Raw genomic sequence first — 24,813 nt, 5'->3', positions numbered from 1 at the left:
CAGACACAGAGAGAGGAAGACACAGAAATACATAGAGAGGGTGCTCGCCTCTGTTGGTTCAATCTCTGGATGCCCACAGCACCTAAGGGTGGTCTGAAGCTAAGGTCTGGATGCAGGAGTACGATTCAGGTACCCCACGTGGGTGGCAGGAACCCAGTTACTTGAGAATTCATAGCTGCTTCCCAGAATGCACATTAGCAGGGAGCTGGAATCAGGACCTAGAACTTGGATTGGAACCCAGCTATTGTGGCGTGAGTCTCAGGCATCTTCAAACCACCATGCTAAAATCTCACTCCTTGTAAATTTGGACATGAAGAACACCTGCATAAAAGCTGTATGCCTTAGATGCTGATTCAGGGAATGATATATCTGGTGCCTCTAATAAATTATTAAAGAGCAAGATAAGAGTTGAATGAAAGCTTGCTCTTCGGGGAATGTGTGTGCACACCACATACATGTCTTTTTTAAAAACTTGTTTTATTTGAGAGACATAGACAGACAGAAGAGTTTATGTCTATGGTTTCACTCGACAAGTGCCTACAGCAGCAGTAGAGCTGATGCCTGGAGCTGAGAACTTAATCCAGGTCTCTTGTGTAGATGATAGAAAGCCAGCTAAATCCAGTAAAACACAGCATTCTTCAAAGAGACTGGAGATAGCTGAGAGTGGAATGATCAGGATTAGACTTACCTTTACTAGTGAAGTGGCATAAATATGATTCTTTATTCCTTAGGTCACTTGGGATAATAGCATTGTGATCCTTGTCAAAAGTCATATGGCATGAATCTGGGGTGTAGTCTTGGAGGCTCAGAAAGGGACCGAAGTTATTTCGGTCAGTCCTGTTAACTCGAATAGCATTGGCACTGGTCCCAATTATTTTCTTGTTTGGAAATGTAGAAATGCTAAAGAAATACATCCTTGATCTGGCTAAAAAGCCCATGAGAGTTTCTCAGGCATGGAAAGCCAAGACACTGTGGCAAAAAAATGACCTAAATGGAAGATCTCTGTGAGTGAGATCCCAGTGGAAAGAACAGGCCATCAAAGAAGGAGGCACCTTTCTCTGAAGGGAGGAGAGAACTTTCACTTTGACTCTGGCCTTGTCTAATAAGGCCGGAGTTTGTGAACCCAAGAGGTTTCCATAGCCTTGGCAGCTCATGACAAGAGCCTCGGGTGATTACTGACGTCATAAATAAGAGTGTCAACTGTTAAATCAATAATAGGAGTCACTGTGCACTTGCTGCCCATGTAGGATCTGTGTTTTTAATGTGTTGTACTATGTGAATGAATGGTAAGACTTATCTTCAAACAGTACTTTATGCTTTGTATGTCTGTGTGGGTACAAAGTGTTGAAATCTTTACTTAGTATATACTAAGTTGATCTTCTGTATATAAAGAGAATTAAAAATGAATCTTACTGAAGAGTTGGTTGGGAGAGGGAGTAGGAGATGGGATGGTTTGCGAGTGGGAGGGTGGTTATGGGGGGAAAATGCTTTCAAAATTTATATTTATTAAAGTTTTCTAAAAAACAAAAGAAATACATCCTTGAAGTATGCCCTGACAAAGACTTGTGATACTTAGTTCTTTTTGTCTCTAAGGGCTCAGAAATGGACTACCAATTGTGGGTCTATTCAAACCAGAGAAAGACCTCTTACCCGCTCATCGGTAAGTGTCCAGCAAAATAAAAAATGAAATGTATTGCTTCAAAATGGTAACTATTAATTTCCAGACTATGCATTGTTTGTTCTTAAGCTTAAATATCTTTACAAGGGAGAAAACAACCTCATGTAGTCAGTACTCATTTATAAAAGGAATTGCCAAGTGTATACTCTACCCTGGGTGCCTGACAACATATCTTCATACAGCAATTTAAGTTGTAGTTGGAAAAGAAACTGAAGTTTTATTCTCTGCTTTTCCATGTGGATAGCACAACTGTCTTGGAATAGTCCTTTTTTTTTTTTCTTTTTTTGTAATGAAATGAAAATGGGGTCGAAGTTCATCTCTCCAAACATTTGATTGATGCCCATATACTGGTTTGTATTCCCCTTTCCATTTCTAGTCTCATAGGTAATCTCTATTTTTAAGTCTTGCAAAATCTGTCAGGTCTATGTCCAAGTATACCACTCTCCCTCCTCCTTCCTTTCTTATTCTTTCTTTTAAGTTTTATAATAACATACTTTCAGTTTACTTTAAAATCATATGCTTAACCCTCCACTAAGTAAAAAATTTACCAGTAGTAAGAAAGAACAACAACACTCTTCTAAATAGTAGAGGAACAGGTTATTATTTACAGACAAGGGCTTTAAACAATAATCACATCTCAAAATGTGAATTTTACTCATATACATTAAATTTTTGTACTCTATTTGGTACCACAGATCAAGGAAAGCATATGATATTTGTCTTTTTGGGACTGGCTTATTTAACTAAATATAATGGTTTTCCGATGCATCCATTTTCTTGCAAAAGACAGAATGTTGTTCTTTTTTGTGGTTGAATAGTATGTATATAGCACATTTTCTTTATCCAGTCATTGGTTGATGGACAGTTGGGTTGATTTTATATCCTAGCTATTGTGCAATTGAGCGACAATAAACATGGGGGTACAGATAACTCTTTCGTGCACTGATTTCCTTTCCCTTGGTAAATTCCCAGGTGTGGGATGGCTGGGTCACATGATAGGTCTATTTTCCTGTTTTTGAGGAATCTTCATACTGTGTTCCATAATGGCTGTATTAATCTACATTTCCACAGATGTGTATTAGGGTACCTTTTTCCTACGTCCTCACCAACATTTATTGTTTGTTGATTTCTGCATGAAAGCCAATTTAATTAAGGTAAGGTGAAACCTCATGGTGGTTTTGTTTGCATGTCTCTGGTAGCTAGTGATCCTGAGGATTTTTCTTGTGTCTCTTGGCCACGTGAATGTCCTCTTTTGAAAAATGCCTGTTCAAGTCCTTTGAGCATTTTGTAGCTGGGTTGCTTGTTTTGTTGTTGTTGAGTTTCTTGAGCTCTTTATAGATTCTGGATCTTAATCCTTTATCTGTTGTATAGTTTGCCAGTGTTTTATTCCATTCTGTCGGTTGCTTCTTCACTTTGTTGAGTGTTTCCTTTGTAGAAGCTTCTTACTTTGATGTAATCCCATTTGTGTATTTTTGCTTTGATCTCCTTGCTTCCAGGGTCTTTTTCAAGAGGTGTTTGCCTATGCCAGTGTCTTGCAGAGGTTCTCCAATGTTCTCTAGCAGTTTGATGGTATCATGTCATAGATTGAGATTCTTGATCCATTTTGAGTGGACTTTTGTATAGGGTATATAGGTATATAGGTAGGGTTCTTACCTCATACTTCTGCACATGTATATACAACTTTCCAGCACCATTTGTTGAAGATACTGACCATTCTGTAGGTATTGATTTTAGCTCATTTGTCCAAAGATTAGTTGGTTGTACATGTTGGATTGGTTTATGAAGATTCTATTCTGTTTCATTGATCTATGTATTTATTTTAGTGTCAGATCCAAGCTGTTTTGATTATAGTAGTATGCTTTTTTAAAAAAAGATTTATTTATTTATTTACTTATTTGAAAGTCAGAGTTTCACAGAGAGAGGAGGGGCAGAGAAAGAGAGAGATCTTCCATCCGATGGTTCACTCCCCAGTTGGCCACAACGGCCGGCGCTGTGCTGATCCAAAGCCAGGAGCCAGTAGCTTCTTCCAGGTCTCCTACGTGGGTGCAGGAGCCCAAGGACTTGGGCCATCTTCTGCTGCTTCTCCAGGCCATAGCAGAGAGCTGGATTGGAAGTGCAGCAGCGGGGTCTTGAACCGGCATCCATATGGGATTCCGGCACTTTAGGCCAGGGTGTTAACCCACTGCACCACAGTGCTGGCCCCTGTAGTATGCTTTTAAATCTAGTATTGTAATGCTCCCAGTTTTGCTTTTGTTGTTTAGTATTGTTTGAGCTTGTTGGGCTCTCTTGTTTTTCTGTATGAATTTTAGCATCATAGTCTCTAGATCTGAGGAGAATGCCTTTGGTATTTTCATTGGATCACATTGAATCTGTAAATTTCTTTCTTTCATATGGACATTATGATGATAAGTCTTCTGATCCATGAACATGGAAGATTTTTCCATTTTTGTCTGTTTTCTATTTCTTTAATGCTCAATAATTTTCATTGTAGAGATCTTTCACCTTCTTGGTTCAGTTTATTTCAAGGTGTTGACATTTTTGTAGCTATTGTGAATGGGACTGATCTTACCAGTTCTTTGTCAGGCTTGGCATTGTCTGGGTACACAAAGTCTATTACTTTTTTGCATTGATTTTATATCCTGCAACTTTACCAAGCTCTCTTATGAGTTCCAGTAGTCTTTTAGTGGAGTTTCTGGTTCCCCTGTGTTTATGAATGTGTGTGTGTGTGTGTGTGTGTGTGTATACATGCATGCATGTCATCTGCAAACACATATATATTTATTGTGAAATTATGTCAAGAAGTTATTTGAGCATGATTAAAAATTAAGATAATCACATTCAAACTCCTAAAAGGTTTTTTGATGAACAAACATGTACAGTTCAGCCATTCTTTTTGTTGAATTTTCTAGCACTTGATCTTGAGGTTGTTGATAAAAACATTATACTTCTCCTAAAATAGTTGTTGAATTAACCTATATAAAGAAGAAACCATTCATGAATCATCATGTGTTTCAGTGTCTCTCATAGAAACAAGCCCTGGAAAGGAAGGGAGGCATACTATTTGTCATAGACTTTGTAATATAATGCTGGTGATTTCTATGAAAATCAAACAGTATTACTTACCTGGGCAATCTTCCTATTCTTCTTTCAACAGTCATGTAAAGGAACTAATGTGTAATTTATAATGTTTTCAAGTCACTTACAAAATTTGAAAATAAAGTTTCTGTTCTTTCTGAATGTACTTTGTCAGTCTCAAAATTCAGGAATTGCTAAATACATCTGAGGACAAAAGCCAACCACCGATTTTATGATGTTTCTCCTTAATTTTGACATCTTTGTAACAAGATAGCAATAGAGGCCGGCGCCATGGCTCACTAGGCTAATCCTCCGCCTTGCGGTGCCGGCACAGCGGGTTCTAGTCCCGGTCAGGGCGCCGGATTCTGTCCCGGTTGCCCCTCTTCCAGGCCAGCTCTCTGCTGTGGCCAGGGAGTGCAGTGGAGGATGGCCCAAGTTCTTGGGCCCCGCACCCCATGGGAGACCAGGATAAGTACCTGGCTCCTGCCATCGGATCAGTGCGGTGCGCCAGCCGCAGCGCGCTGGCCACGGCGGCCATTGGAGGGTGAACCAATGGCAAAAAGGAAGACCTTCCTCTCTGTCTCTCTCTCTCTCTCACTGTCCACTCCGTCTGTCAAAAAATAAAAAAAAATTAAAATAAAGATAGCAGTAGAGTTAGTGTGCAAATCAAATACTGTAAATGAATTTATTGAGTAGATGGCATTTGTTTATGTAAAATGTTTTTTCTGGAGGATGATTTGGACCCGAACAATGGCATGCACTGTGACTGGCTCCAAGAAATCCTAAGAGTGTATCTGTCGTTGGTGACTCCTAGCGGTCATTATGGATGTGTGTTTAATATGCTCTCAGTTCCTGATCATCTTTTTCTGTCCTGGTTATGCCGATGGTTTGGTTTTGTTAATATTGCAGTTGTAGAAGCTTCTTTTACCATGAAAGAGACAAGTTGCTATAATTCTTGCTCTGAACAGGGTATTAATGTCCCATGAAATGGAAAATTTAACTAATATGTCAGAAATTGAATAAAGGGAGCTTTCACTTTGTTGTTGAAAAGAAAATCCCTTTGACAGCACAGAATCGTGAAAACATGTTCGAAGTTTAGTTTTTGAGAGGCAAAAATAGACACAGAATGTTAAATTGCTAGTTCTATCCTTAAAGGTCCACGAAGATTGGAGGTGTCCTAGGGCAAGGGCCAGGAGCCAGAAGGCAGGTCATCAGTCCAGTCTTGCACGTGAGTGGCAGGAACATCAGTGTTCAAGACAACAGCTCTGCATCTTAGGGTCTGATCTGCATTTGCAGAGAGCTTCAGTCAGGATCCATGATCAAGGACCAAACCAGGTGGTCCAATGTGGGACAGAGGTGTCTTCATGGACATCCCAATTGCTAATACCCACCAGGAGCAGAGGATCTTGAGAATTTCTTGGGTTGCCAGCAATTTAAAAATGAGAGAGGAAAGCAATGACATTACATGTACTCCGTGAACATCAGTTGGTAGGATGGCTCTGGGTCTCTAACACTCTGCAGCACTCCCTCAGCTAGTGAGCTGTGAGGGGCTCCCGAGAGGGCCAAAGTAGGAGGGAAGTGTAACAGCAGACCATGGCCCCAGAGCTCTTGAGAATCACAGGCTATAAAACTGACAGAGAAATGAAGTCTCTTTTCATGATCTAACATCGTGGGAGAGAGATTCTAGGTTACAGCAACTCATGACATATATGGCCCAATCATTTAAAAAATGCAGACCACTGATGTTTACTCATGTTTACTCATATGAGGACGTTAAAAATCTAGTTGGAGTCAAGGCAGATTTTAGCAGGCCTTCTACTTTACAACGGAAATAACAAGTCATCAGTGTGCAGTGCACTGAGGGATCTTGGTCTTCTAAGCTAGGCAATGGGCTACTACTTCTGTTTGCGTTGGAAAGGTCCTCTGCCTGGGTGCCTGCTTTATGCAGTGCCTCCCCAGAGAGAGCACACCTGATGCTCACTCCCAAGACACAGCTCTCTTCCTTGCAGAAGCCCCAGGAGAACTTGAGCTGTCCCCGGTGCTGTACCCACACTGACAACAAGGCATGTTTGATCATACCTGTCACCATCAGCCTGATGTGTATTGAGATTTCTCTCTGCCTAGGGCATGAGTGTCCATATGCTATCCAAGCAAGCTACCATCGAGCTGCCTTTCATAATCAGGAACCGGGGAAGTCCACCTCCGCCCTGAGCATGGAGGATCCCGTTCTGGAGATCTTGTCTGATGGAGGGATCCAGTTCGTGTTGAAGCCCAGGCACACGGCTAAAAGGCAGCGCCGGTGCGGTAAGTCTAATTTCCAGCAGGGTTCTGCTCTCTGCTCATCCATGCATTCCTGAGAAAAAAATTCATGACAGAGAGCTGTTCTCCATGAGGGAGGAGGTGTGCATAAGTACAGGGACCCAGTACTCACCAAGAACCAGGCTTAGAGAAACTGTTCAAAGTCAGAACCCATCTCACTTCCAGGAGGATTGTGGTGGTTCTTCTACATTAGAACTTTTGTCTCCTCTGGATACCCTGAGCATTTGCTCCATAAAATAATGCATGCACAAACTTATGTGTCTGTAGAGAGAAGTTTCTTGTGGCCTGGCATCATGGTACAGTGGGTTAAGCTGCATCCTGCAATCCACATCAGAGCATTGGCTTGAGTCCTGGCTCTCCCAGTTCGGATGAAGCTCGCTGGCTTTATCAGAATGTGCCTGGGAAGGAAGCAGAAAATGACCCAAATACCTGGGTCCTTTGTCTCGCATGTGGGAGACCCAGGTGGAGTTCTAATCTCCAGCCCTGTCCCTGGTTGTTGTGGCCATTTGAGAAAAAAACAGTGATGAAAGATGTCTTTCTCTGTGTGTTATTCTGTATTACAAATAAATCTTTACAATGAAGAGCATCATGTGTGAAGGCCTGGAAATGAAGACTAAGCATTCCAGAGGGTAACCCTGAACCTGGAGTGAGAGCAGGAAGTAATCAATGTACTGCATGCCTTAGACTTACCTTATATGGAAGATCTCCAGGATGGTGAGAAACTGTGGCATTGAATTTGGATCTCTTCTGGCTTGGGCTGAAGTGGCTAGGGGGTTGCTTCCTGAATTGATCTCTTCATTATGCCCACGGCATGCTGACTTCCTCCAGGCTTCAGATGCATATCTAGACCAGACATGGACTGAACAGTTACGATCAGGGATGTTTCAGCTTTTTGCTTTCCAGTCTCTCCCTACTTGTCAATATTCTTTTGAGAGACCTTTCTCTGAAGAACAGTTTTTAGTAAGGTGGGAAATATTGTGGCAAGAATATAATGATTTCCACTGTGAATGGTGTTCGTACTTTTCTTGTGAGGATATTCTGTGATTTATATAGCTTATAAATGTGTTTTTGGTTGTAATTTTGAGCATATAGCAATATTCTATAAATGTTGCTCCTATGCAAGATTGTGAATCTGAACTTTGTAAACATCCACAACCCCCATTTGGGCAAGAGAATGCCACCACCAGAAGTATCGCCAGGAGTGTCAGAAAGGCTCAGTGTTTTTGAAGTGAGCTTGTTGAATTATGCAACGTGTCTCATGGAAAATGGCTGCTGTTTCCATTGGTCACAGAAGCAGCATGCGCTCTCAGTAAATAATGTACCTTATGAAAGCCTCAGCTAAGCACCGAAAGTATTTTTGTTTGAGAAAGATTGTAATGGCACTCATCTCTCTCTGTTCCCATATGTTCTGGATGTATAGATTCATATCAAGGTATGGAGCATGATGCTTCATTGCTTAGCTGTGTGACAACTAAGTAGTGGATTATGTCCCAATAGATTTTTAAATAATGAAATCAGGTGAGTCCTAGGTGTACCAGGTTGCGCACGAGTTAAACCATGTATTCTTGCCTGTTTTAAAGAAAGAGTTGGATATGGTAGTATGTATGAGCAGCCTCCTGCATTTGAGATGGCATTTGCTTTTTTCTTGTCTCCTTTTAAAAGGTGGAATTTTGAATGCTTGGTGTTGGATTACTTTGTGACTGCATGCTATCTGGAGAGTACTAACTAACCAGAAAGAGAATGGAGATAAAGTTTACTTTAGGGTGAGGAAACTGATGTGTGGGATCCCTTACACCATTTGATTGTAAATGATTACAGAAGAAAGTAATTCTCTTCACGGTTGTGATGAGTTGTGTGCCATGCTGAGTAATACATTATATTAGTGCAATGAGGTGTAGATAGCATCATTCTTAAACAAGTTGAGTCAAAGGAAAGTCCAAAGAATTGAGTAACTGGACTGGCTGATGAAGTGGCACATCTTGGAGCCTATCCTGGCTTCCTCAGTGATATAGCACCATGAGGATTGCCCTCCCTTGTTTGTCTGATGGTGATGCATTCAGGGGCCCAGAAATGCCAAGAAGATGGCTGATGAATGATATTTGGGGAGGGGGCCGGTGCTGTGGCACAGCGGGTTAAAGCCCTGGCCTGAAGCGCAGCTGTCCCATATGGGCACCAGTTCTTGTCCCGGCTGCTCCTCTTCCGATCCAGCTCTGTGCTATGGCCTGGGAAAGCAGAAGAAGATGACCCAAGTCCTTGGGCCCCTGCACCCATGTGGGAGACCCAGAAAAAGCTCCTGGCTCCTGGCTTCGGGTCAGCATAGCTCTAGCCGTTGTGGCCATCTGGGGAGTGAACCAGTGGATGGAAGTCCTTTCTCTGTCTCTACCTCTCTCTGTAATTCTGTCAAAATTAATCTTAAAAAAAAAAAAAAAAAAAAAAAAAACAGATTGTTTTTGGCAACTTCACCCATCTGTCTATCACACTGCACCTTGACTCCTCTGGTGCCTTTTATGATATTCAGCATAGATCGGTCATTTAAGAAGAAAAGTTTAGGTGCCTTCTTAAGAAAACGTGCACAGCTGAGCAGTAGATACTCCAAACTCATGTTTTCCTTGGTGATCCTCTTTTCTGTGGAAAATTCCTCTTCAGCGTTCAGTTGGCAGAGCTTGATGGGTAGCTAAAATATAGGCTGTATAGCTTGGCAGGGTGGCACAAGGAACAAGGCCCCACGGGATCCTGCCACTCATTTGGGAACCAAGTGAAGAAGGTGAAATCAAATCACCTGGGGAACAGGTTAAGCTTTGTAACCCTGAAGAGTGAGGGAGGTAGAGGCTGGTTGAGTGATATCAGGGAGCTTGTGTCATGAAGTGCAGATCTCTTTGATGGGAGTGAGTTGCTGGTGGTTGGGCATTCAGACTACCAAACAGGAAATCTCATAGGGAAAGGTGACTTAGCATGAAGTAGATTATGAGACTCCACTTAGTTTGAATGTCAACTGTATTTTTTTGCTTTTCAAATGAGTTCTGACACCTGACTCCACTGGGTAAACTTAAGAGGATGTGTATAACTCAATGTGAGGTGTCTCATTATGCAAAAAAATAAAAAGCAAAAACTGTAGGTAGCACTGCCAGAATTGAACCTGAGCAGCTTCCTCAAGTCTTTATATTTCATTTCTGGTTGATGAATTGATTGTTTGATTTGAGAGACCATCACACACATGCACAAGAGAAGGAGAGAGAGAGAGAGAAAAGAAGAGAAGAGTTGAGTTGAGTTTCCTATCCTCTGATTCACTCCCTAAATGTCAGCCGTGGCCATGGGCCAGGGACAGAACTGGAATCTGGTATTTACATCATGTCTCCTTTGTGACAGGCAGGACTAGAGCTGGAATTTGGGAACTTATTCCATGTTGTGCTTGTGAGAGGTAGGAACCCAAATTTGTTAGCCATGCATACTGCCTCAGAGGGCCTGCATTTGCAAGAAGCTGGAATTGGGAGCCAAAGATGGACATCAGGTCCAGATGCTCTGATATGAGCCTAGGGCATCTTAACAATTAGGCTAAACACCTGATTCTAACTGCCAGCTTATAGGAAATTGGGAAGAAAAGTTCATGAACGTCACGTGGATGGTACTAGCCAATTTCAGATCGTAAGCTCTTGTACACCACAAATGGATCAGTTTCTGTCTTTTCTAAGGCTGGAAACAGTCACCTGTCAAATGGAAAGGGTGGAAACAGAATCTGTCAATGATCCTCTACAGCTAATGGTCTCACTTTCTCCTCAGGCTTTCCCACAAACTGTCTGTCATGCTGGGGCATTACCAGAAGCCATAATGACCTGCCCCAGGACTCCCCTCCTGCTATTTCGGTGCCAACACTCCTGAGAGTGTCTGGTGTTGAGGACCTGACCCTCACACTCTGGGTAGGTATCATTTTGATCTTCTGAAGCCCTCCTCAGGAGTGAGCGTTCTGAGGGCTTGGTGTCATCATCCAAAAGTGTTTCAAATGAGGCCATCATTTGTCAGTCCCTGGCTTTGGCTGACATGCCTTCTTAATGTGACCTCAAAGAAGAACAGTCAGCTCAGTTATCGTGGTCTTACTTCAAAGGCAACAGGAGAAAGAACCGTTCCGTTTATTCTGCTGGTTTCAGCGATGTTACCCAGTCACCTGCTCACACACAGCAAAAGGAATGTTTCTGAATCTCTTGGAGTCGACATCCCCCCATGTTCCCCTTTTAGCCTCTTCCTTGAAGTGTTCCTTCATTTCCTTTTTGTCTAGATGACTCAAACTTAGAACTCAACGTCCCTCACTGTGGGCGTGGTTTGTATTTCAGATGATTAGATGGATCACCTGCCATTTATGTATCCTTCTATCATAAGAGAATGTGTCAGAGGAAAGCCACAGAACGTGGCCTATGTTATTTCCCAGGAGGGCATTTAAGAGTTGGCACATTGATTGTCCAGCACATCTACATACACTATGCTAGATGTAGGGCATTTTTTGCGAGGTGGGGAGGAATGTATCAAGTTAGTTCCATGCTAGATGGTGCCCCAGCCCTTGCAGCATTCACAAGTTGAAGGAGTTGCTAGGATCCTCATCACTGTGACATCATTCATGGATAAAAGGAAAGCATGAGTAAGGTGATGTCCTATGCCCAAGGTCTCATGAAAAGTAAGGGACCTAATAGATGACAGATTCCTGGAGATACCTGACTGTGACACTCCTGTTCCCCTCTTGGCATGAAGATGAGGCAGAAGGACATGAAAGTCAACAAGTTTGGCAACAAGTGTGGCAACGAGATTTTCCTAGTTGGGAAAGGCCATCAGTACTAGGAAATAATGAGAACAGCATGGTAAAACAGGAGAGAGTGATTCACTAAAAGCTTGAAGCAGAGAAGTTTGGTGTACAAGTTTCATTCCTTGAAAAGGAAACTAGGTTAAAGCCAGCATTCAAAACAATTTAGTGGGTGGACACAGATCAGATGGATGGGTTGAACATATATTTAGAGACACTGAACAAAATTTTCTTCCCTCACTTCAGCTGCTGCTGTGTCAGTTCCCATACTCTTCTCTACAGGGGGCTAGCTTTTGTTCTGGGCTTGTGGATATGAAATGTCCTTTAATTAGTTTTCCTTTTTCTTTTCCACAGGAAGTGATTCGTATTATCAAGCAGAAAGGGCCAAAGACAGAGAATATTTTTCAAAAAGTTGGTGACATAAAGTCATTTATAGCCCTAAAGGAAAGATTTAACACAGGAGATAGAGGCGACTGGGGCAATGAATCGCCACTTGTGTTAGCAACACTGTTAAAGGTAGGGGGATTCTGGCATCATCTATGCACAATATGGAAGCTGTGTGATGGGTTTCATTCCTCGTGACATCTCAAGAAGAGCAGTAGGCCTAATCAGTTAAGCGTCTGAGAAACTGAAAAACACATCAGAAACTCCAGGTTGTAGGCAGCTACTCCCTTCATTGGACAGACTCTGCTTGTTAGATAGCTTTCCCAGTCTTCAGACTCCATGCTTGCTGTCCTCATCTGAATGCTCCATGTAGAATTATGCTAGCATAGTTATAATTGCCCAAGCATCTTCCAAATAAACCCTGGTTATTCATATAGAATTTTGGCCAGTACAAATCTCCTGCATTTGCCAGATTTGACAGTGTCTTCCTAATGACATCAGAGTTTCCCAAAGAAACTTTATTTGAAATTTTGAAAACCATTCTAGGTGTTTTCCACAATAAGCAAACATTGCTCTTAAAATGAATTAAAAATACATACAAATGCCAAGAAAATTCCATTCTTTTCATTGCCATTCTTTCCCCTGTCTCTTATGCCTTTGCTTCACACGTGGTGTCAGGACTCTGCTATTTGGAGCTGCCTTCATTTTGACTACTGTTGGCATCTTATGTTCATTTCCATTGTACTTAAGCCAATACTCCTAGTTATAGTTACATAGTAACGAGCCCCAGCACAAAGCTCAGCTTGTGAATCTGACTTTGAAAGTGTTGCAGCAGGCAAAGCTAGGTTAGAAGTTTTAAAATGTTGGGCCTGTGTTTGGCATAGCAGGGTATGCTGGGGGTTGGAATGCTGGCGTCGTATATCAGAGCCCCAATTCAAGTCCTGGCTGCTGTGCTGCTGATCCAGCATCCTGTTAATGCATCTGGGAAGGCAGTGGAAGATGGCCAAGGTACTGAGGTTCTTGCCTCCCATGTGAGAGGCAAGGATGATGCTCTTGGCTTCAACCAGGGTCTGAACTGGATATTGCAGCCATTCATTTATGTAGGATCTCTCTCTGTCTCTCTTCCTCATTCATGAACAGTGTGCGTGTATGTGCATGTGTGTCTCGCTCTCTGTGCCTCTGCCCATTGAGCACAGAATTCTCTTTTTTTATTTATTTGAAAGTCAGAATTACAGAGAGAGGAGAGGCAGAGAGAGAGAGAGAGAGAAGTCCTCCATGCGATGGTTCACTCCCCAATTGGCCGCAATGGCCAGAGCTGCAGCGATCTGAAGCCAGGAGCCAGGAGCCTCCTCTGGGTCTCCCACGTGGGTGCAGGGGCCCAAGGACTTGGGCCATCTTCCACTGCTTTCCCAGGCCATAGCAGAGAACCTGGCCGGAAGAGGAGCAGCCGGGCCTTGAACCGGCACCCATACCATATGGGATTCTGGCACTTCAGGCCAAGGCGTTAACCTGCTGCGAAACAGTGCCATCCCTGAGCAAAGAATTCTAAAATCCAAGGTGATGCAAAATACACATGTATTTCAAAATTGTATGGTAAAATCACAAGTATCCAGGTACATTTCTGTAAGGGAAAATTGAATTGTTGGTCATTTCAGCAGCTGTGAAACAAAAATCTGGCAATGCCGTAATCACTACAAAAAATATCCTTACATTCTTTGAAACGCTCAGTACACTTGCTCTTTCCTTACCCTCCATCAATGCTTGGCCACATGTTAAATGGTTACACTTCTGTAATGACTTCCGGGCCCACACGTGCATCACTCAGATCATAAAAATATACACTAGGTTAGACAGTCACATGTTTGTGTTGTTTCTGTTGTATATGAAGTTGATGTCATTTTTCAACAAGATATAGTGGTTACCCCTCTGAGGACTTTGGAGTCTGATTTTTGATAAATACCATGGGAATCACCTGGAGAGTTGGTCCAGGCTAAACATAAATACAGTCATGGAGTTGGATTTGCCATTGAGCTCCCTAGAAGCAGAGGTGCAACAGCAAATCGTCTTCACATGATCTCCTTGGCTCACAGTGTGACTTCCACAACATGCCCCGTCTAGTCATCCTGCAGCACAGGGAAAGCCAAGAGAGGACACATACCCCACGTGCATGGAAGTAAGTACCCAGCAGACAAAGCTGCTCCTGAGCCATCCCAGACTTCCCCATCATTCAGAGCTCCACACATACTGGACATACTCCTTGGGAAACAGTCAAAGGCTGTAACTACAGTGGGAGAGTATTGGACGCCAGTGACATAGTCAGGGTATAAGAGGGCTTGGATTTTGTCCGTTTTCTTCACTGTTCTATCCCCAGTAGTCCAAACTGGATATGACATAAATGACTACTCAAGAACTACTAGAATGAGTGAGCAATGTCTGGATTATGAACACAACACTTACTGAGAGGCATTTCCTACACTCACTGCTATTGAAAAGTGTCATGGGCCATATAGTGAGACCAGTGGAAAGAAAGCTAGCAAGGGGATATGAACTGGAAATATAAATCCCACCATCTTCTGGTTATATTTGTAAAGAGTTGATCAATGAGCTAGTGAAAAGGAAAGTAGAATGAGGCTATTAGGAGAGTATTTTGCCCCAGGGAACAGACATAGTCAAAATGTCCAGTCCTTACTTCCTATTTTCTGTGAGTACATGTGTGTATATTTAGTTCATTTGGTTCGGAACCTTTGCTGCTAAGACTTAAAAGGATTAGTCTGAAATCAAAATGTGAAGTATGTATGTTTACATGTCCACAGTGCATAATATGATTTAGGATGACCCATAAGCAGATTTGTCAGTTTGTACTATTTTGCTAAAATATAGGCAAAGAAGACTATATAGATTTGTTTTATATATTTGAATGGCAGAGTGAAAGAGAGAGACACGTATGGGTCTGGAAATGTAGCGCAGTGCATTTACCTACTACCTGCAACACAGACAACCTGTATGTGCACTGATTTGAGTCCCAGCTGCTTGGTTCTGGATGAACTTACCACGAATGGACATGGGAAGGCAGCCAAAGATGGCCCAAATACTGTGGTCCCTGCCACTCACATAGCAGAGCTGGGTGGAGTTCCTGGCTTCCGGATTCAATGTGGACATTTGCAGAGTAAATTCGTGTATGGAAGATTCCTCTCTGTCTCTGTTTCCCTCACTGTCTCTCTGTTTCTTTCTCTCTCTCCTCTCTCCCTCTCTCCCTCTCTCCCTCTGTGTGTGTGTGTTTCAACTCCATCTTTTACATAAATAAATAAGCTTACAATGACACAAACACACACACATGCTCATACAGAGATGTCAATCTTCCACATGTTTTCTGAGTGGCCCAGGTTGGGCTGGGCCAACCTGAAGCCAGAACCGAAAACTTGTTTCAGGTCTCTGAAGTAGGGCAGAGCCCCAAGTACTTGGGCAGTTACCCACTGCTTTCTCGGGCACTTTAGCAATGTGCTGGATCAGAAGTAGAGCAGCCAGGAATTGAAGTGACCCTCTGATAAGAGTTGATGGCATCCCTGGCAGCAGATTAATCCACTATGCCATAATAACTACCCTCCAAAAGATGATTGAGACAATAAGATGAGGTTTTTCTTCCCTTCCAAAACTTCTCAGACTGTGTACACCTCTAGAGTAAGTCAGAAGAAATGGAAGCACCCGTTTCTGCATGTACACAATGGTGGGAATTAGAGGCCAAACTCTATGGAGGTCGCAGTTTGAACGTCTAGAGAAAAAGCGGAGATTAAATGAAATATTGCAATTAAATGTTTTCTTTGTAATTTCTCAAGTCTATATTTGCCAACAAATTGATATAACTTCTTTTTTAATCTCTATAAGGAGTGTCTTCGAGCCTTTCCTGGCACTCTCTTTTCAACCGACCTCTATGATCAGTGGCTGGATGTTCTTGATAAAGGGAATGACGAGGAGGCCAGAGACATCCAGAGGTGATTCTATATAATTGGTACTGCATTCCAGACATGCCTCAGAAGGCAACCGACATAGTCTGAGAAAAAGATTTTCTGCTCTCGAGCATGAACCACTAGAAGAGTGCACATTGTGAAGAGGGTTCTTGTAGTCCCACACACCACAGCCAGAATCAGAAGACATGTAGACTCTACCATTGTCATTGAGTTCTTATTTCTCCCCAAATGTTATTATGGAGTTGTTGATATTGTACACATTCTGAATGTATGACATCGGTGGGGAGGAAGTCCGCTGGTGTCAGAGACATGCTACAAGAACAGTTGACCACTGGTCTGACCGTCATATTGTCAGAAGCAACTAAGTGCAGATCTCTGTGTGTGCTTATAGAATTGAAGTCAGTCAAGCGCTTTTGTATGTATTCATGCCCGGGATGTGTTTGTTCCATCACTGCTTTAGACTCTTGTCTTGAGGCAGCATTCTTGTACTATTACCTTTCAAAGAAGGGCAATGCTTTCAATTAATTGCTGTTGAATTTCCTCAGTAAGCTCTCACCTGAGAACATTCTGTAACACAACATCTGTTTTTAATATACCTGTGTTCAATTAGATATTTACAAAGTTATCCCAAATGAAAACACATTGTGATTTCAGCAAAAAAAGCATAGGAATTTTTTTTAAGACTTACAGCTCCTTTTGTCTGTATTTTCATTGGATTATGTCAATGGCATTAAAACTACTGTATTTCCTTTTTTTTATCTACAAATTCCTGAGGAAAATGACTTGTTATAAGACTGCATTTTTTTGTGTTTAGGCTTTTAGCCCATCTGCCCAGAACTAACACAGCTCTCATAAGACACTTGTTTTCATCATTATATGCAATCTCATGTAATGCATCATACAATCAGATGACTACATCAAAGTTAGCTTTGTGCATCACCCCGAGCCTTCTGTGTGTCTGGCGATCTACTTCAAGAAGCCCAGCCCTCGAAGATGAAATAAGGAGAAAGGTAATGAGTACCCTGTTTGTTTGTGTTGGAAAAGTGAAAGTCAGGATTTGCATTCTTGCCAACGAAGCGAGTGATATCAAAATATTAGCTATTCAACTAGGCCACAAAATATGTTGGTCTTCTAATGAGAAATGTTTTTGGACAAGTTACATAGTATTCTTGGAAGTGTAACTGTCATTTATGAGATAAAACTGGTTCGTATGTGTTACTGTCAAGTGCAAATTTTTGTTAGAATCCAGAATTTCACATTTTTGTGATGTTCACGGTTCACATAGGACTTGTGACTCCTAAATAGGCCAAGTGGAAAAGAGCACCCCATGTTCATCCTTTTGTGTCACAGCTTTCCCTCGTGGAGTTTCTGATTGCAAGTTATCCCAGAATATTTGCAGTTGACCAGAAGTCTAAGAAGAGCTGTATGAAATCCAAAAGAAACATTGGAGAGAGTACCCGGCAAGTCATCGCCACTGCGGGGCAGAGTGCTGCCAGCCCAGGTGAGAGTTCCCTGAGGTGGGATCTTAGGGCCAGCGTGCCAGGTTCTCTGGGAGAATTTCACTCCTTTGCTAAGAACCAGACCGCAAGCCTGCCAGGTGTCACAGGAGAAGCTTGAGTGATGTCCTGTAGCTCAGGGCTAACCCCAAGAGTAATGCCACCCCTCCCATGACTCCACCTGCTCTGTCTTCACAAGGGTAGCACAGATCAGGAGGTTTTATGGTGTCCTGAGACCAAAGCACAGATAAGATGATGTACTTGACTTACCACGCCACTCTTGCAAATGATGTGCGCATCAGAGAGATCGTGTGTTGATCTAGTCTATGGAACCATTTTCTAACCAAATGTAAGTGTAGCCCTTACAAATGAGAGTGCCTCATGTGCTGAGGAAACGTGGACTTAAAGTAGTATGTGACTTCGCTGCTAAACATATTCAGATGAATGCACACTTTTTCATTATAGGTATTTATGATACAACTAGAAACAGTGTGTGCATAGACAAGTTCATTCTTTGAAATGCATTTCCACATACACTTCTGAATTACTCTCTCCCATATAATCAGTGTGTTCCTGTTGAAGCATCGGCGAGGCTTGGTACTCTGTGGTAGCTGACACATCCCAAGTCCCAGTGCTCTTTGAAACCCTTTGAAAGGGAATAGTGTTAGGGATGAACAGAAAAGACCTCATGTCATAGAGGCTTCTTGCCAGTGTTCCAAATTTGGTGCCTTCATGTACCAACGTGTCACCTTTGTATGTTGTGTACATAAATAGTACTCAAAGTTAAAAATAAAAACCTTAGAATAAATGAAAGATAGGGATTTGTTTTGCTCAAGAAAGTAGTACATCTATAAATCATTTTTTCATTAATTGTTCTTTCATAAACTTGTCTTCATGATGTCTCAGAAACTGCAAGACAATCTCCAATATGAGTCAATGATGTTATTCTATCCTTGGCTCCCTGTGGAAAACTAATGGGTACTTTTCCAAAGTACAAGATTCTTCATTTAAATGATTTCAAGGATTAAACCTCAAACTTTCAATTCAAAACAAGAATTGGCTTGATTCACAATGAGTATTCAACTTGGGCATCATTTTCTCAGAGACATACTTTGATATACTTAGTTTGATGATGTCTCAGAACTTAAAGAAACCCACATTGGGAGCAAATGATATTTACATTCCAAACAAATTCTTCTCCTGCAATCAGATACTGAAAAGTGACTGAAAATAGACTAACACTACTTTTGTTTTCTCGTCAATGGAAAAGATGACACTGTCACCGGAGTCTGAACCCATTAAAGGTATGGTGTCTGGCCAGAACTTTCCAAAGGAAAAAGAAGTCAAGCTTGAGCTTGTAAAGGGACCACCTGCGTCTTCTGTCCTCGCAATCTGAGTTACTGAAGAGTACCAAGAGCGTGCTTCCTTTAAATGTCCCTAAAATTCCTTTCACCTAACGCCAAAGGATAGTTTATAAAAGGTTTGCGCCTTGTTATCGATGTGCTTGAAATCTTCAGTTTCTTTCCTGGAAGGATAGAATTCCTTGGTAGAAAATTGCCCACGAGGCACCTACCCTAAGACAAACGTTTTGAATCCAGTTATTCTGTAACTGTCTCACAGTTGCAAAATTCAATCATTGATTTTCAAGATAGATTTTCAGTATTTCTGTCCTTATCCTTTTTGCGCCTCTTAAAGTAATTCTCATGTTTTGTATATAAGTGGAATTTAAATAAAAATAAAACACCTGAAATGAATTTAGAAAGGAATTTTCCTGCTCAAAATATTGAAATGGCCAATAGACAGGTGAACAGATGCTCAGGATCACTAGTCTGCAGGGAGATGCAAATCAAAGCCACAATGATTTTTCACTTCAGCCCAGTTAGATGGCTATCATCCAAAAATCAAAAAGCAATCAATGCTGGTGATGATGTGGGGAAAAGGTACCCTAACCCACTGCTTGTGGGAATGTAAACTAGTAGAACCATTATGGAAGACAGTATGGAGATTCCTCAGAAATCTGAAAATAGATCTACCATATGACTGATCCATTCCACTCCTGGGAATGAACCCAAAGAAAATGAAATCAGCATGTGAAGTGTCATCTGTACCCCCATGTTTATTGCAGCTGAATTCACAACAACTAAGATGTGGAGTCAACCCAGATATCCATCAACTGATAATGGAATTAAGAAAATGTGGTATATACACACTGTGGAATACTCCTCAGCCATAAAAAGAAAAGAATGAAATCCTGTCTTTTGTATAGAAATGGATACAAGTGGGGACCATTAAGCCTAATGATACAAGCCAGTCCCTAAAAGACAAATATATTTATTTTCTCTGCTATGTGGCAGGTGATGTAGAATACAAAAAATACTTAGGAATAAAATGGATACTTTGTGATATGATTGCTCTTCTTAGGCCTTGTGTATACTTGTGTGGAACTGTAGTCTTCCGACTTTGTTACTTGTTGAATATATGGTTAGTGATAAATTAAGCCTGTGACTATAGAGTGGACTGAAAGCTTTTCTTTGTAAAACTTAAAGGAAAAGTAGGGAAGAAAAGAGGGGGTTGAGAGAGTGAGAGGGGGAGGGGGGAATTATGATTCTCTTCTTAGAACTGTAGCTGTGAAATACACGAAATCTGTTCTCTTTATATTAGTAACAATTCTAAAAAATGATTCAATTTGTGCAGTGGGTTCTCATCGTATCTATTTTCCTTTTCTTCAGTCTAACACTCTCCCAACTGAGCTATTTTGGCTGCCCCCAGTACGTTTTCTTTTTCTTTTCTTCATGAGGTCTCTGAAACCTCAGGAAAATCCCCTTTATGAGTACATGAAGTTGAGATTTCAGAGTTGATTTTACTTGTACCTTACACTGAGATGAGTCTGTTTTCTGAACATATTCTAAGACAGCTTTAGATTTTTCCACAGTGGAATCAATAAAACCAACATGAGAATCGGATCCAATGTCAAAGAATGTGACTGACCCAAACCCTCCACTTGGCAAAAAGGCTAGGCCCGAGTTTCAGATTGGCCTGTGCGTGCCTTCTGAACCTTGTCTTCTGAGTTACTGAAGAGAACAATTGGTGTGGTTCCTAAGCATGTACTTGAATCTTCCTTGCACTGCCTTGAACGCCTGCTACAAACCAACTTGCCAAAATGTATAATTTTCCTAACTGGAATTGAACTCCTCCATTAATAACTCTCTTGCTAGAGAATGACCAGTGTGACTACCAAACTAAGGCAATGGTTTTGACTTCATATTTTTCTTGACTTGGCTTCCACGGGAACACTGACTATGCCGTTTGCCTTTATTTTTCTTGTGCTTATATTTTCTGGAAGGAAAATTACAGTTCAAAATGATATCCAAGGACAAACAGGAAACATGTAAGAGAATTTAGAATAGGAATCTTTTTTTCTTGAGCAAAAGGAAGTTCACACAGCATTTTCCCATAATGCATGTTTGCATGTATCTCCTTTCATGTGCTTGTATCGTATTTGGATTCAGAATAACTTCATTACCAGTTATCTGATGTTGAGAAGGGTCTGCTGTTGGAAAATGTACTATGATAGGTTTTGTTTTTCCTTCAACATGAAAGTTCACACTTCACTTGGAGTGTGGCACAGTGTAAGATGTGGTGACTGAACAAAATCGTCTACTGGCAAATAATGCCAAGCCCGAGCTGGCCAGGGCCCACATCTGTCTTTTGACCTCTGCATTCTGAACACTGGATGTGTTCAGTTAGCAGAATTACTTAGGATTTCATTTTATGTTCTCTGCCCATCTTTTAATGTGACATTAAGAGCTTCTTTTTCACAAATGTTTGAATGTGTGTTTCCTAACTAGCTTGACATCTTCAGTTTCTGCCTTGGAAGGGCAGATTCCCTTGAAAGAAAATTGCTGATGAGGCACAAACACTGAGACAACCATTTGCTTCTGCTGGAATCATGACTGCTTCACAATCGTACACCAAATCAGCACTCAATTTGCCGAGACTTTCATTTTCTGTATCCTCACACGTTTGCTACCTCAAATCGTAACTCCAAAGTTTGGTAGACTAGTGCTACTCAAATAAAAATAATATATCTGCAATGAATTTAGAAAATCTTTTGTTTAGCTCCAAAAGAATTCCGTCTTTGCATCTTGTACTCATGATATGTATTTCCCTCTCCTTTCCTTCACGAGGTCTCAGAAACCTCAAGGAAATCTCCATGATGATTGCCTGATGCTGGGGTGTTAAATCGTTGCCTTGACCTCTCATAGGGTCTGTTTTCCAAAGTTATCCCAAGACAACTGTAGATTTTTCTTCAATGGATTAAATAAAATCTACCTGAGAATTGGACCCAGTGTCTGGGAGTGTGACTGGCATAAACACTTCCTTCACTGGGCAAGGAGACCAAGACTAAGCATGGAATGAGCCCACCTATGTCATTTGTCCTCTGTCTTCTGAGTTACTGAAAATAACAGTTGTCAGGGTTTTTGAGGATTTTATCCCATCTTTCCTAAAATTCCTTGAAACCTCCTCAAGAACTAACTTGCCGAAATGGTTGAGCAGCTTTCCTAACTTGGATTGAAGTCGTCTTTTGCTGTGCAGGAGGGATAAAATGCCTAGAGAGTGAGTCACCCTTGTTGTCTCTATGCCAAGACAGTGGGTTAGCAAAGTGGCACATTTTCCTTGGCTCTCACCGGGATACTGGCCATTTCCCTAATTACTGGATCTTTTCATTTCATCTATGCCTATCCTCTTATTTTTCTGAAAGGGGAAGGGCAATTCTTAGCACAGAAATGAGCTGAGGAAGGGCCCATCTGTATAGAGTCACAGGAATTGGTTCCATAATCACTGGAATCATCAAGGCTTGCCAGTAGGACAAGGGGGAGGTCAACTTTGTCTCTCTCAGCACCAAGAACAAGGTCCTGGCTGTCACACTCTCTGGCAAGACTGAAATTGAACTCTCGGTGCACCAAAGATATACAGATAAAGAAACCCATATTCAGCTCAAGCCCAACTTCTATCCTTATGAACTGCAGCAGACTATACCACTGCAACACTCATAGACACAGTTACCATTGATGAACGTTGATGAACGCTGAGAGCCTAGACTCCTAGAGCAGCTTCACTCCAACACAAAGCAAAAATCCAAGTGCTAACCCTGCATTTGGCTAAACCATGAACTCTTTTCAATAAAAACTAATTCATAAAGAGGAGAAATGAAGAAACATTTCTATGCCCAGACATGCTGCTTTTCTCTGACAACAGATACTGAATTAGAGAGATGGCATGGTGGTTTTGCATTTTCACCTTTCATCCCTAAATGCTTGGAGCCATCCACCAAATACTGAATTTACCAATTATATGAGGGCAAGGCTAATGGCACTTGAGGTTTTCAGTTGCAGTGAAGGAGGGAAAAGATTAATTCACAGAGACTGTCACCAGGATCCCTACTAAGAAAGTGAACTGGGCATCATATTGTACTTTGTTGGCTCCCTAGCACAACAAATAGACAAATGATAGTTAAAAGAAATTTCATTACATCTGTGACTTACAGTGTTACCGCCTGAAAAGAGATGCACTAATTGAAACATGGAACGAGTGGGTTCCCCAATCCTGCCTAAGACATTTATATTTGTTTTCTATGGAGTTTGAAACCCAACATGACAATCATTTTTTTTTTTTGCTTCGGCTGGTCTCAGAACCCCGGGAAACGTGTCCACGAAGCATGGCTGTTGCCTGACGTGAAGTCATGGATTTGATCTCTGCTGCTGGAATGAGTGTGTTCTTAAAGCATGCCTGAACACTTTGAGATTTGTCTGACATGGAGTACATGAACCCAACATGAGCCTCAAAGAGTGCCCTGAATGGGACAGGCCCCAATCCTCCACTAGGGAAAAAGACCGGACCAAACAGCGGTGCGGCCACGCTTGCCTTCTGCCCTGTGAGTGAGCACAGAGGAGATTGTGCAGCTGCATAAGAATTTCTCCCACATGGCGGGAGCGTCAACGAGGGAGTGACATGACTAAGCATGTGCTGAACATGGTTCATGAGAACTGGGGTTGGCAGTAGTGTCCTGCAGGGACCAGAGAATTCCTAGAGGTATACTCACGTAGCCCCTTAGAGGGGACTGTGGTCTGGGTGAAATAAGGTTCTTTGCTCCCACTGGAACACCAAGGTGGCACTTGCAAGTTCCTGCATCCTTTCACTTCACATGCTCTTTAACGTTCCGATTTGTTGCAAAGTGATTCCTTCTCAAGAAATAAGTGGCTCTGCTCTCAAGCTGTGAAGGAACCTTGGATATGTGCCCAGGAAGGACGTGTCTCCTGGGAAAAGAGTGCCAGAATGCTAGTCAGGTTAACTGAGATTACAAATTGTACTTCCCATTACACCCAGAGCGTACATACACCACTGGTGCATGAGGGTCTCCACATGGCTTGAGCCCTTTAGACACTGTACAGGTGGCCAAACAAAATGGAGAGAGGGGTGAAATCAAACCATGAGCGACCCAACTACTCGACCCTGACACAGGCCCAAACCCACCCCCAATCCCGCTAGTTTCCCTGGGAAGAGAACCGTCCAGCGGGCCATGGCTGGACTGAGCCCGTGCCGGACATGGTGCTCAGTTGCCATCCTGGAGGGCCCAGAGGATTGCTCAGCCTGGTTTCCTAGGCGGAGGCAGGTGTGTTGCCGGCAAAGACCCTCACTCAGGCCAAGTGCGTGATGTCTCTTCTTCTTCCGCAGACGCCGAGCCCGGCACCCGGGAACCTGTTCCGGACGTGCCGCTCCCAACCATGACTCCCAGCACCGAAGCTGACCACGACCACGGTAGGGGCCCGTGTGCCTTGTGTCCTCTGCCCCTGGGAGCCCGCTGGGTTGCCGGGGCTCCTTGAGCGAGAACGGGCTTTCCTATTGCCTCCGGGACCGGGAAGGTGTCGCCATGGGATTCCTTGTCCCGAAACGCTGGCCTGTGCTCTGGAGCTGCGGGGACGTCCTCGGGGCTCTGCCCGGGAAGGATGTGCTCCCTGGGGAGAGAGGGGCCGCGGTGCGAGTCAGGCGCTCCGAGACGGGGCCGTGTGTCCTCCCGGGTGCTCTGGTTGGCTGCACGCTGCCTGGGCC

The 24,813-nt window shown here is 42.5% G+C and overlaps 1 protein-coding gene across 12 annotated transcripts in view; it reads left to right on the top strand.

Annotated features, from left to right (window-relative positions):
* LOC149124868 (rho GTPase-activating protein 20-like) overlaps nt 1–24,813 on the top strand; it is a 90,076-nt gene extending 65,263 nt beyond the window's left edge. For 4 of the 12 annotated variants that reach the window (XM_089302074.1, XM_089302073.1, XM_089302076.1 and 1 more), the window contains 8 exons: nt 1,594–1,660; nt 6,878–7,057; nt 10,850–10,986; nt 12,213–12,374; nt 16,125–16,231; nt 17,022–17,217; nt 17,558–17,708; nt 24,439–24,813. In XM_089302074.1, the coding sequence (XP_089158200.1) occupies nt 1,594–1,660; nt 6,878–7,057; nt 10,850–10,986; nt 12,213–12,374; nt 16,125–16,231; nt 17,022–17,217; nt 17,558–17,708; nt 24,439–24,587 (1,149 nt within the window). In that variant the 3' untranslated portion in view covers nt 24,588–24,813. The remainder of the gene's footprint in view (nt 1–1,593; nt 1,661–6,877; nt 7,058–10,849; nt 10,987–12,212; nt 12,375–16,124; nt 16,232–17,021; nt 17,218–17,557; nt 17,709–24,438) is intronic. The other 8 variants (XM_089302069.1, XM_089302070.1, XM_089302071.1 and 5 more) reach the window with 4 other exon arrangements.

This window comes from Oryctolagus cuniculus, chromosome 8, assembly GCF_051225735.1.
Source record: "Oryctolagus cuniculus isolate XC-2025 breed Fujian yellow rabbit chromosome 8, ASM5122573v1, whole genome shotgun sequence".
Classification (NCBI taxonomy): domain Eukaryota; kingdom Metazoa; phylum Chordata; class Mammalia; order Lagomorpha; family Leporidae; genus Oryctolagus; species Oryctolagus cuniculus.
The sequence above is the reverse complement of the archived record's forward strand: the minus strand, read 5'-3'. Positions and strand labels throughout refer to the sequence as shown.